Below are 13,699 nucleotides of genomic sequence, written 5' to 3' on the forward strand. Positions count from 1 at the left end.
AGTCCAAACACCAACACGAATCTATCGTATATCCTTATCTGTCAAAGGCAGTGATAAGTTCTCTGTAACATTGGCCGTTGGCTTGGTGAAGTCAAACAATGGTAAGTCTGGTTAGCATATGAGTTGAGAATCCTATGGACAGGACACTGGGACAGAATCCTCAGACCATTTTTACTTGCTGACAAAAGGAAGGTTACCCCATCTGTGTGTATGTGTGATGCGCCTGTATTCAGTATTTCTCTGTGGTACATTACTCTCCTGCCAGAAATCAAGAGTAACCTTTTTATGAACTTTCCTTTCTGCGAAATGAACAACAATGCAAACGTCATTTGCAGGCTACACGAATGTAAGCTGACACAAAACTTACAAATAACATAACATTTTTAAGTTACCACAGTAGCCTATATTCAGAAGCTCACAGCGGAAATGCTTAGCTTTCCTAAGAAATTATGGACAATTAAGCAGGATCTCAGTGCCTGTAAAGTTCCCTAGACAGAAGTCTAACTTGTGAGTGTTCAGATGTATTTTCTGTTTAAAAGAGGCACCTCATTTCTTTCTATTGGCATTTTCCATATAGAGTTCAGTTGCAAGATTTAGGACTGTTCCAGTCTTTGTGTTGCCTATAAATAACTTCATGAGCTTTCCGAAATGTCTTTGGTCCACATTATTGTTGTTGTTGATACTGACTGAGTCGGTCTTATGCCAGCACGGGCTCTTCCTCCTGGAGCAGCTCCTAACAATACCTTCAGCGTTTTTTCCCGCATGTATTTTCGTTCTTGCGATGGTTCCATGAAATGTTTCGCTGGTAAGAGACTTGCGACTCATGGCCAGTTATTTTTTCTCTCTTTTTAGATGTAAATATAGAGAGGATGGCTGAACTGCGAGTCTAGTATCTGAGTGTGGGTAACATACCAACAAGAACTGGCATTTATCTGCCGCTATCATCCATACAGGTATTGCCACGTAGCACGTGTATTATCAAGCCCGTTCCGTTGAACGCGTTGTCCCAGGCAACACACACCTAAACACAAATGGTGCTGGAAACTCGCTCCCAACCAGAAAAATGATAAGAGCATGGAACCAGATGTTTTCCTTACATTAGTGACTAGTCTTTCGGGAAGCTCGCGACTTGTATTGAAACAGCTACGCGACAAGAGACAAATTTCACAATCCCAACGGAACGAACCGGAAATTGGTGTCGAGATCCAACTGCTTCGATCTCGATCCTGTTCCTTTCACTTTCCTCAGATGAAACACTTCGAGCTGTTGTCAGCGGAAGAGCGAGCGACACCGCCTTGTTGTGACACAACTGAGAACTTAGACAAAAGAAGCTGACATAATTGTAATGCGGAAAATTTATCCGGTAGTGTTTCTGTAACAAAGTAATAAGTTACTCTTTTTCTTTGGTTTTTTAGCGTAAATATACTAGATACTGACTATTCACTCCGTCTTTACCTCTTCGCTTCATATCATCTTAACATACACACTTTAATTACACATTTAAGCACGAACCAATATTAATACAAACACATACGTGGACGCACACACACGCACGCGAACACACATATGAATGCGTTTACATATACAAACATATATACATACATTATAAATCTATATATATATATACACACATATATACGCCTAAACAGCGGTGGCCACAGCCAGATATACATCAATGAGAAGGCGGACATAAGGACTTATTAAAAATGGGTCAAAAAGGGGAGTAAATTGACCCCTTTTTAACAAGTCTTTATGTCCGCCTCCTCATTGCTGTATATATATATATTACACAATATCTGCAAAGGGATGCTAACGATCATGCATACTAAGGATACACACACAGAAATATAAACACTTTAAATACTTGCACGATAAAAGATTCTTACCACAAAAAAATTTGTATGTACGAACTTATGTTGACACATTCCAAGACAGAGATACTTCTAATTGTATATGTTAGTACAACGAATGAGATTGGAAGGCGTTATGTCCAAAACCCATCCGTGAACCCTTCCCAATAGGAGAAGTAGGTAAAGGTTTTCAGAAAAGTATATTTTCGTACGGTGGGAAACTAGAGCCCGCTCATTCTTATTTCAGGTTCATTGCGCCATCCGTCTGGGGGAGTGTCTGCCCGCTTTTGTGGACACTCATAATATATATATATATATATATATATATATATATATATATATATATATATATATATATATATATATATATATATATATATATACGCGTGTGTGTAATTATATATATGATCACTCTGACACGTAAATTACTTATCATTCAAAGACGTAGGTGAAGAAATAACATACCGGGTGCAGGACCTGACTGCTTTGGACTGGATTTTTAAGCCACCGGTCAGGACGTAAACTAGTAAGTTATTTCTTCACCTGATATATATATATATATATATATATATATATATATATATATATATATATATATATATATATATATATATATATATTTATATATATAAATATATGTATGTATGTATTTATATATATAAATATATATAATATATATATATATGTATGTATGTATTTATATATATAAATATATATAATATATATATATAAATATATATATATATATATAATAGATAGATATATATATATATATATATATATATATATATATATATATATATATATATATATATATATATATATATATGTATATATATATATATATATATATATATATATATATATATATATATATATATAATATATATCCTTTATTAACGTTAGGTCTTATCCTCTACAGGGGATAGCTCCATGGAAAAAGTACCAGAAAAGTGACTGGTACATTCATACTTTTCCTGCAAAATTGTGGATGAACTTCCGGCACAGGATATTTCCACAATGTCAGTCGCTTCGTATATCTACACAAGGGGTCAGCAGCAGTACGTCAAACCTCACTCGATTCATGAGGAGTGCTGTATCCTTCTGGCATCTACCCCACCCCTCTCGAGGCAAGAATGAAATATGGTACAAAAACACCTCATATATATATATATATATATATATATATATATATATATATATATATATATATATATATATATATATATATATATATATGTGTGTTCTTTACGTGTGTCCACTATAATATGATACTGGAAGAACACTGAAAACCTGGACTTGACGTGCGGCCGTTGTCAACGCTGCAGAAAAATACAAATGCATCACATCGCTTAACAAACACCTTAGTATGAGTTTTTAGCTGGGGATTTAGACGAGATACGGTCCCCATATTACTTTTCATAAAAAATGCTTCGTTAAATGGTTAAAAAAAAAGGGTACTAATTTTGAACGAGCATACTAATGGATACATCCATTCACAATTTGCATCTTACCGAGGGTAAGTTTTATTGCAAGGTCAATGAATGAAATAATGAAATAACTAGTATCAAATATTCAAAACGATCTTCATGGAACTGGAATATCTAAATCGGGTTTGCATACTGAGAGAAAATACAAAAACAGCCTTGTCATGACAATAGTAAGGCTCAGCCTAGAGAATAAAAGGGTCTGGAAACACCTGGAAGGCAGCGGGTGCAACAGACTAGAATGCTCACATAGGTTGTCTCTGGATTCCAATGACTCCATTTCACTATATGTGAAGCATAATATACAGTACCATGTGGCTAAAGAGTAGAGGTTAGCATGCAGTCAAGGTACTAAAGCAAACCTGAAGTATGACTAGTGTATGAGCAATTTGGATTAAAGGCCATCCTATGAAACCAATCATCAGGAGGAGGAGGAGGAGGAGGAGGAGGAGGAGGAGGAGGAAGAGTTAAACAAGGATAAAGCAACACTATGACACATCACAATGCATAACAAGAGGCACTTTAAAGTGTGAAGTGAAGCAGATAAATTATGTCAGTATGTCAAGTAAAATAAAAAAAAAAATAAAGTTTTCTTTGAAGAAGTAAACCTTTAGTAAGATCTAGGGCCAGTTGGGAACTGCAACCGATCTTGTAAAAAAATATAGAAATGGCTCGAGAAATGACAAAAGACTTCAATCTTCCGAAAAAGGAAAGTCTCGATTTCAGCAACGAGCAGGGTTTAAATGCAACTTGACTGGAAATTTATAAAATCAGTTTGGTAATATATGTGATTTCCTTCGGAATAGGTTAAGTATCAGCATACTGCTAACAATATGTAACAGGAAATAATGATTTTCTGGAAAAAGGACGAAACCGAAGAGCTACTGGAATCATTCATAATACAGTACCTTTGCTTCCATTTCATGCTCTTCATTCAAGGAAAAGTAAGAGAAATGATGTTATTAGGCTGCACCTGCGATCATTCGAATTTCGCTTTTAAAAGGAAATGCAATGATTGAGTGAACGTGGTTTCATCTTCGATGAACTTTAGTCTTATTCAATAGTGGGAAAGCCGCTCCTCCTCGCAGGCCGCCTTGTAACGTCAGGAGTCAGTCAGGAGTCCTAGACTGGGTGGTTGAGTAACTGTCTCCTTCCTTTCAATGTCAGGCTCTGGAACTCCTTCACTAGTGTTGTTTTCCCCGACTCCTACACATTTGCGGTTTTCTTGAGGAATAGTTCCACTCATTCTACGGCCCCTGCAGAGATGCGTGAGATGTAAATATTGATCTCGGTTCACCTGCACCTGCATTGAAGGCCTTTAATCATTTTCCTCCACGACTGCACGTCACCCCGCTTCCCCCGCGCAAGTGTGCACGATGTTTGGGCTACCGTAGGTCTATTCAGTTTTTAATCTTCGTAATGAGAACACTAATAAATATTTAATCACTACCGAGTGCAAGAACCAAGCAGTTTTATATTATATATATAATTATATATATATATATATATATATATATATATATATATATATATATATATATATATATATATATATATATATATATATATATATATATATATATATATAAATAACTTCCAAACATTAGCTGCTTCATACACCTGCACAGAAGACACTTCATTACCGCATTGCTCCTTTCGCTTGTCTTTCACACAAACTTGCACTTCTACAATATTGAAGGCCTGTCTGTCCTACACTTCCACACCAGTTCAGAAAGAGTCTTCATCTCTTCCTTCCTCCTCACACTTCTGAATTATACACTTTTCACTAACCTCCCACCTTCTAGACTTCCCACATTATGCCCATCTCAAAACAATCTTATCCATCTTCTCACCTACATTAATCTTTTCATCGGTTCTCCCTGTCCTTGAATTCCTCACCCTTTCAACTCTTACTGCACCACTAACACAATACAAACAGTTCATCTCAACAGTTTTAACCGTTTTTCCTTCTCATTCAACATCACGACTTTACATTCTTAGGGGAGAGTTGGCTCAACAATCCCTTCACACATCCCTACCCTGGCTTTCATAAACACTCCCAATCTCATCCAAGTCTTTGGCACACATCTTCCTTACCTTTTGGCCTGGACTCTCTTTTCCTCTCATCCTAACATCATTTGCTACATTCATTCCCAAAACACACATACAAACCAACAACTTCTATTCTCCCACTATCTATACCACCTTCTGGTTTCTACAGTATATGCCTTCGCAGCCTTGCTCTTACTCGGATCTACTCTGAACCATCTTCTCTTGCAAACATTTTCAGATTTTCACTTTCACTAGAGTCTGCAGTTTTTCTTTACTAGTCACAATCAGTACTTTCTTATCTACATGCAACAGCAATTGTACGCTCCATTCCTATTCACTTGCCTTATCTCGTAACCACGCGCTTAAAATAAATGACCATATTCCAACTTCCCAAGTCCCTTCATTCATAGGCATTAAATTAACATGAAAATGTAACCACCCACATCTCAGACCCACTTTGACACCAAACTGGTCACCTGGACATGTCGATATGGCGCCATTCCACATAAAATGTTAAAGCTGTGTGGTGACAAAAGTAAATTATATATATAAGCCATCCCACAGAAAAAAAGCTCACAGCCAAGCGCTCTTACGTTTTATTTAGGCATCGTCGGGACACTGATTTTGAGCCCTCCCGACGATGCGTGAATAAACGTGAGAGCGCTTGGCACTGGGTTTTTTGCCTGTTATTTTTCTGTGGGATCGCTTTTATACATATATACATATATGTATATATAATTGTTAGATATATATATATATATATATTATATATATATATATATATATATATATATATTATATATATATATATTATATATATTATATATATAATATATATATATATATATATATATATATATATATATTATATATATATATATATTATATATATATATATATATAATATATATATATATGTATGTGGGATCGTTTTATACATATATATATATATGTATATATAATTGTTAGATATATATATATATATATATATAATATATATATTTTATATATATATTATATATATATATATATATGAAATATTAATATTAGCCCACTATAGGTATGACCCATTTTTTATAATATATTTGTTTTTTATCTAATATGTTATTTTAGTTCTTGAAAATGTGTGGCATCAACTGAACTAGAAAGAAACTCAAGCAAATCGTAATGAAATCCCTAAACAAAATATTATGTCCACTATTTGGTATGGCCATATCTCCTTAGCAACTGATCACAGACAGAATGAAAAGTGCCAACAGGTAGTAGGAAAATATTCACGACTGCCTCAACTAATACAACAACCGGAGAAGACAAGAAATGCACGGACACGTCGATCACTTTGGAATTGCACCGCATAATTTTCGATCAAGACTCAGGAGTCACTTCCTCTATGGTCCTTGATGACAACTCATCCTACTTCAGTAAAACCATCTCACTGGGAATGCGTCCCTGACGGGGGTTACAGACGAGCAGCTCTTTAGAACCGAGCCATAAATGCTAAGCAAGTACGTGATATCGAGGTCTGGTTTAAATAGCACATCAATTTGAGCATTTATATACTTAAGCCTGCGAGAGCAAGACTGAAATGCCGATATTTGGAACAAACTGGCAACTCTATTATAGTGACGTCAGATGCAAAACACTGGAATGCAGCCAAAACGCCCCGCCCATCACTCACTGTTTTCCGGTCCATATAATTATCTAAATTACAATTAAATTATTCGATAGCTTGGGATGAGAAAAACGGTAAAAATATTCATCCCCATAAAGGTTTAAATACGCGATTAAATAAACTTGAAATTTTACGGACTGAATAGTCACTGTTGCATAGGAAATATTTATTTGTAGGCCTAATCGTAGTCCAGAAATTATAATCTTAACATAATGTCATTTTTTCTCGAGCACAGTCTATGTATGTGAATCTGTTTCAAAATGAAAATCACCGTGATCATGAAAGCAAGGACTCTAGTCTCTCTTGCACACGCACGCACAAACACAAATCTTAATCATTACGAGGAACAATGAGTAACACATGAAAGTCAAAATGTGCCTTAAATGGAGGTCCTAAAGAAGGGACTTACTCTTGCCGGTGGTCTCCAGAAAGTTGGCAAATCTGGGCTGAATGGACACTGGAGCTATGGGGCCCTCGGGCGCATCGTCCTTCTTTTCACTGCCATCGGATGGTTCTGTTGTTGCTGCCTTCTCGTCTTGTTTAGAATCAGCTGCTTGCGGGACGTCCTTGTGGTGGGAGTCAGTCTTATTGTCATCCATTTCGACCGGACGTTCATCCGTGCGGTTCACAGAATTGTCGCAGGGCGAGTGACTGGGGATGATCTGACCCTCTATGTGTAAACCCACCGGGTCAGTCTCCCCACTGCCCGAGTCATTACCTTCCATAGTTCTGGCGGTAGTCGCACCTTTCACTACAGCCGATGGCCTTTTTGGGGCATTACGGATTCCTTCTGCAACGCTACTTTAGTGTGCCTGGGTTTCGTCCACAACAATTACCTTTACACATGAGAACTGCTTCATAATTTACATTTTCCAGGATTCAATAACATACGAGACATGTAATTAATGATGAACATAGAGAAAGAAAATATTTTATCAAGGTTGTAGTCCTACATTTTCCGCAACATAGCATTTGAAAACGGTTACCCATTCAAGAACAAACCCTCTTAACATAAATAAAAAGGGAGAAGTGACTTTAAACTAATCTTCAAATCCTATGCAATCTACAGGCTAATTTACGTCGTTCCAACAAACCAGGGTTATTGTAAGTTTCCAATACACCTTATTAATTAAATCAGAAAAAATCCCTCTATGTGTTCTGAGAACTATTTTTTTCTCTGTGCAATTGCACCCTATATGCATGATGGTGGTGACGTGATACAGATTGAAAAAGTGTGCGCTAGTCATACTGAATACATTTGTACTCCGATCAAGAAGAGAAGAATGTTAATGTGTTTGCATGCTCGTGCGTGCAAGCACAAATTCATGCCGCAAGCTTACATTTGTCATTAATCCTCGTCTTCTTTGAACACTAAAACGTGGACTACCCGCTTGAACTCAGACAGCTGCGGAAGGACTCACATGACTGCTAAGGGTCTACATCCAAAAGTCAGGTTTGTCTCGTGATTAGGTTTTCAGGGCGACTCTCGTGAGGAGACACCTGAGTGAGTGTCAATGACACTGCTGCCTATCTCGATCACAGTTGTTGTCACTCTCATGTACGTTATTAACCCAACTAATCAATTAATGGATATCTTCATCAAGTTTGCGTGAGAATATATCATCAACGTGTTTGACACCTTAGTCTTAGGCTACGTCATAAACAAATTCCCTCCAGACTACACTTAAGAGCGATGCCATTCATGTTTTTGCATTGAAAATATTAAAGATAAACTCAAGAAATATTCTTTCGCGTCATCTGATGAAATATGACTCAAGTGAAAACCTCTCTCAAAATTTGGATTACGACCAGCTCGTGCTCTCTATAAATACATACGGTATACACGTCAAGAACGTTTCTCATTAAAAAATAATAAAATTTATAATAGGTGCGGAACAACAAAAATTTTATCAGATGCAACAGGTCTGGATAAAAAAAATGACATCATTATTATAAGATTAAATTGCTATCACACTAGTAATTAATTTCTGTTTTTTTTTTTATTTCCATCTGATACACTATCATCACTTCTCCACTACGATCTCCATCTCCGCACCGGGACCTTTAAATACCTCCTCCTTTTCGCGAGAAGAGCAGCAGAGCATTCCTGCTGTCAATGCACTCTATCCAAGATAACGAGGAGTCATGACGGGGTTTGAAAGCACGGCAAAACAGCTCACTCCACCACACCACACACCGTCAAAACAATTCAGAATTCTTTCCTGTAGTCTGAAGGCGACACGGAAACGCACCAGTTGAAGGGACGGACGAAGCCAAGCCACTGGCACTCACAAGGAGGACGTCCACAGGCCAAATGTAGTCGCGCATGATGCCAACTTCCTCTGCGAGGACCCACACCACGAGCGAAAAGAACACAAACAACAACAACAACAACAACAACTACAGCAGCAGCAGCAACTACCACTACTTTTTATCAAGAGTGCTTAAGGTCTTAAGGTGGCCACTTCTCGTAATCAGCCGTTTTCACAGGAATTTGTAACTAATAAGATAACTGACGATAGTTTTTCGAACTTAACCCGTTATATTTACGCGAACTCAGTTGTATGACTGCTTTCGCGTTGCTTGCTTCTGAAAGAGATTTAAATTCAATTTCTTTTACTCTGAAATAGCTTCTTTCAGGATGGAAGAGGTGTTCATTTCATGAGGAGCTATGACATCATATAAGAAGTTTGGCGCAGAGAGGATCCCTGCTTTGAACTGATACAGAAATAAAAAAAAAATGGAAACTCCAAAAGCCCAAGAGAAGTCACCATCACCATACCTTCAAAACCCCTTTGTATAAAAGGAATGGAAAAAGTATAAGCTATTTTCATTAACTACTAAAAACTGATAAAACAAATAAAGAATGCGCCGAAGTTTTTTCGGCGCAATCGAGTGTTCTGTACAGTGTATAATGCTGCGCGAAACGCTCAGCCACGGCCCAGTGATGGCTTGTGTTGTTGGCACCTATAGCGGTTCTAGACGGACGATCACGGCTAACTTTAACCTTAAATAAAATCAAAGCTACTGAGGCTAGAGGGCTGCAATTTGGTATGTTTGATGATTGGAGGGTGGATGATCAACATACCAATTTGCAGCCCTCTAGCCTCAATAGTTTTTAAGATCTGAGGGCGGACAGAAAAAGTGCGGACGGAAAGACAAATAGCCATCTCAATAGTTTTCTTTGACAAAAAACTAAAAGTAAGAGCTTAAGAAAACGAAAGTTTATATGTAACCCTCCTACATAGAAGACCATGTGTATATGCATAGGCTACATTTTTTCTCTATGTCACAAAGACAGGCTTCGGATAATGAAAATCGTGTTTAGATTTAGTAGATTCGCACCCCAAGACCTGTCTCTCTCTCTCTCTCTCTCTCTCTCTCTCTCTCTCTCTCTCTCTCTCTCTCTCTCTCTCCACCGGCTTCCAAATAAGTGAGAATAATGAAGGTAATGTACCTTGGCCGAGGACTGGGCCGCCACTTGACATGACATCACCAAGGCCAATTCTTATTTTGCCGTCGTTTCTGACGACACAGGTACACTACTAATCTTATTACTTAAACACCAACGCTTCATACGACAAAGAACAACCTAGGAGATGGAAAAGCTTGGATACAAGAGAGAGACAGAGAGAGAGAGAGAATGTCCAAAACAGACCTAAAATGCTGTTAAATCACTCCATCTCACACAAACAGTTATATATATATATATATATATATATATATATATATATATATATATATATATATATATATATATATATATATATATATATATATATATATATATATATATATATATATATAGGCTATGCGCGCGTGCTGATTGCGTGGATGATTAACTCGAGCCACTGAGTCACGTCATGGTGCTGCATCGTTTGCAGAATCACAGAATACTAACAGCTGGAAGGTATAAAAATAGCGCCAATAACTAGTATTACAAAAGAACTAAGATTCATAGGTACAAGTCCACGTTCACTCATCCAGCTACAATATAATGTCAACAGAAATTAGAATCGTTCCATCGAAACCATACGGTCGTCTTGCGTGTGATGGTGACAAAGAATAGCATGTCTCATCTGGGGACCGAACCTCTTAATTTGCTCTCTGCATCGTTCTTCGGAGCGAAGGGACACGTATCAAGGCACAAGCATCCGCTTTAATGCATAAATGCAAAAGGATAACAAAACAAAAAAGAAAGGAATGTTATAAACTATTCAGATTAAACTACAGCAATGCAGCGTTACTTCAACCCTGTTTAACTTTATAAAATCCAAGAGAAAACCTGTTCGGAAATCACTTTTTTTTCATGATGTAACGGCTCGGCGCAGTTTCACGCACCACTCGGACAAGGTCGTCTTCGGGGAAGGTCAAGTCCACCAAAGACCGGCGAAAGGAGGCGGTCAGTGTTCGAGGTGGGAAATACAGTAATACAGTACAAGAACGAACTGAGGTACAGTCGGTGGAGCACTGCACCTTCGGCAAAAAATTCTCTCAGGACCCACAAGAGCAGGTTTCTGAAAATGGAATCGTGGAAACGTTACTTACAGACACCAAATCATCACCAATTCGCCGGGATCATGATCAATATTCAAAGTCGTGTGGCCTGAATGCTTTCATGAATGAAAGACATCACAGCAGTTCATGTCGGCGTTCAGCATGAAAGACGAATCCACAATAAAGTTCGATTCGCAACACAGCACGATAATGAGTATCTTCCACGATTTTCCGCCTACAAGTTTTCCTCGTTGCTCCCGTGCGCCTTTATACTGTGGGTGATGCATGACTGCTTGTAACACTATGACGTTTAGAGACCCTCATCATTTGAATTATGATCATCATTATCTTTACCAGTTACACAAGGCAGCGTTTTGTTAGTTGTATATATACATATATATATATATATATATATATATATATATATATATATATATATTATTGTATATATATATATATTGTATATATATATATATATATATATATATATATATATATATATATATATTATTACAGCCACGTTGTTTGAGCATACAAAAACGACCATACATCAAAACAAATTGACGTCCATAAATCATTACTGGTGTGTAACATCATGACCATCTCTTGCAAGCAAACTTCTTTAGAGCTTTGCGATATATTTCTCTTACAGGCCTACAGTATGCAAGTTAAGCTTCCATTCGGGGGTGCTCATGTCGGTCCCAATGTCAAGCATAATAGTTTACTTTATTACGTTATATTCAAAGAGCAAAATGAAAAACAAAAATATTTGGCCAAAACGACAAATTTAAACTGTGAGGACAAAGATATTTATGATTTTCGTAAAAAAAAAATTGCTTAAGAACACGCATTAGAGATATATAGAATGTTTCCATCATGCTAAACTGCGATAAATTACCGTATATAAATGCTGGCTGTTGTGCTCCAAAATATGATGGAAAAAGTGAAACACTTTTGATACCCTATCTAGAGCTCGCTTAGCGATCTATTTCTTCAGTTGGTCTGTGTAAAGTTGAAGGCGATAACCTTTACGTTATCGCCGTACTCAAAAAGCAAAGAAACGAAAAATAAAACGTTAAAATGATAATATCAAGTTAGCCAATGGTTTTTGTTTTATATGTATTTAACTGGCCAAAAATGGAGTCCTACTTATTTTTTGTAGCACGATAGACTTCCTTTTTAATGACATACCTTATTGCAATTTAAACAAATCGTCGCGGGTTATGCTTCAGGTATGCATTTAATATTTAATGAAGTCACTTTACCAGTAATCAGTCCCATTTATGATAACAGCAACTGTTTTCCTTTATAATTTGGGAGCGACAAAAGATCGTCTATACATTTACCTCATTTTTACATTCATTTATAACACCCAAGAAACACTGAACATGAGCAAGTATAGTACGTAATGTATTTGATGTAACTATGATACTATTGCAAAATTATTTCAATTCTGCCACAGGTTTGATAACAGGTATGTAATAAAATAACATACCTTCACAAGTGCGCAAATGAACGCACATTACTGTATATATAGTGTGTGTGTATGTATATATAAATACATTATATATATATATATACCGTTTACACACATACATATATCTATATGTATGTATGTATGTATGTATGTATGTATGTATGTATGTATGTATGTATGTATATATGTGTATATATATATATATATATATATATATATATATATATATATATATATATATATATATATATATATATATATATATATATATATATATGTTGGTGTAGATAAAAATGTTCTCAGAAAAGAGAGCATTCGACACCGAAATGGTTCCAGTTAAACAACAATCTCCAAAATCATGATTTTTTCCCCTAAGTCTTAGAGGTGACTTGGAGATAAATGATTTTTTTTCATGACTTCGCAGTCAAGAAAGCAGATGTTTAATTCTTCTCTTACATATTCTAAATCAATTGTAGCACAGTGAGCTAGCCAAAACTAGGACTGCAGTTAGCTGCGTTACTAGTGTTGATGGCATTTAATACTTCGGCTAAAGGCGATGAATTCTTTGGAAGCATGGTTAATTTGTTAAGAAATTTACTTTTGATATAGTCCTACATGCGTGCAGCTAATAAAGAAATACAAAATACAGTGTATTACAAGATGT

General features: G+C 36.4%; 1 protein-coding gene across 28 annotated transcripts in view; it reads right to left on the minus strand.

The window, feature by feature from the left end:
* LOC136837145 (1-phosphatidylinositol 4,5-bisphosphate phosphodiesterase delta-4-like) overlaps window positions 1-13,699 on the minus strand; it is a 377,469-nt gene that overhangs the window by 300,959 nt on the left and 62,811 nt on the right. For 6 of the 28 annotated variants that reach the window (XM_067101769.1, XM_067101775.1, XM_067101770.1 and 3 more), the window contains exon 2: window positions 7,471-7,897. The exons of 14 other annotated variants lie outside the window; for them this stretch is intronic. In XM_067101769.1, coding sequence (XP_066957870.1) covers window positions 7,471-7,786 — 316 coding nt within the window. In that variant the 5' untranslated portion in view covers window positions 7,787-7,897. Of the gene's footprint in view, window positions 1-7,470; window positions 7,916-9,313; window positions 9,375-9,598; window positions 9,651-13,699 lie in introns of those variants that run through there. 8 more of the 28 variants (XM_067101773.1, XM_067101766.1, XM_067101757.1 and 5 more) reach the window with 4 other exon arrangements.

The sequence above is a fragment of the Macrobrachium rosenbergii genome, chromosome 58, assembly GCF_040412425.1.
Source record: "Macrobrachium rosenbergii isolate ZJJX-2024 chromosome 58, ASM4041242v1, whole genome shotgun sequence".
Lineage (NCBI taxonomy): Eukaryota > Metazoa > Arthropoda > Malacostraca > Decapoda > Palaemonidae > Macrobrachium > Macrobrachium rosenbergii.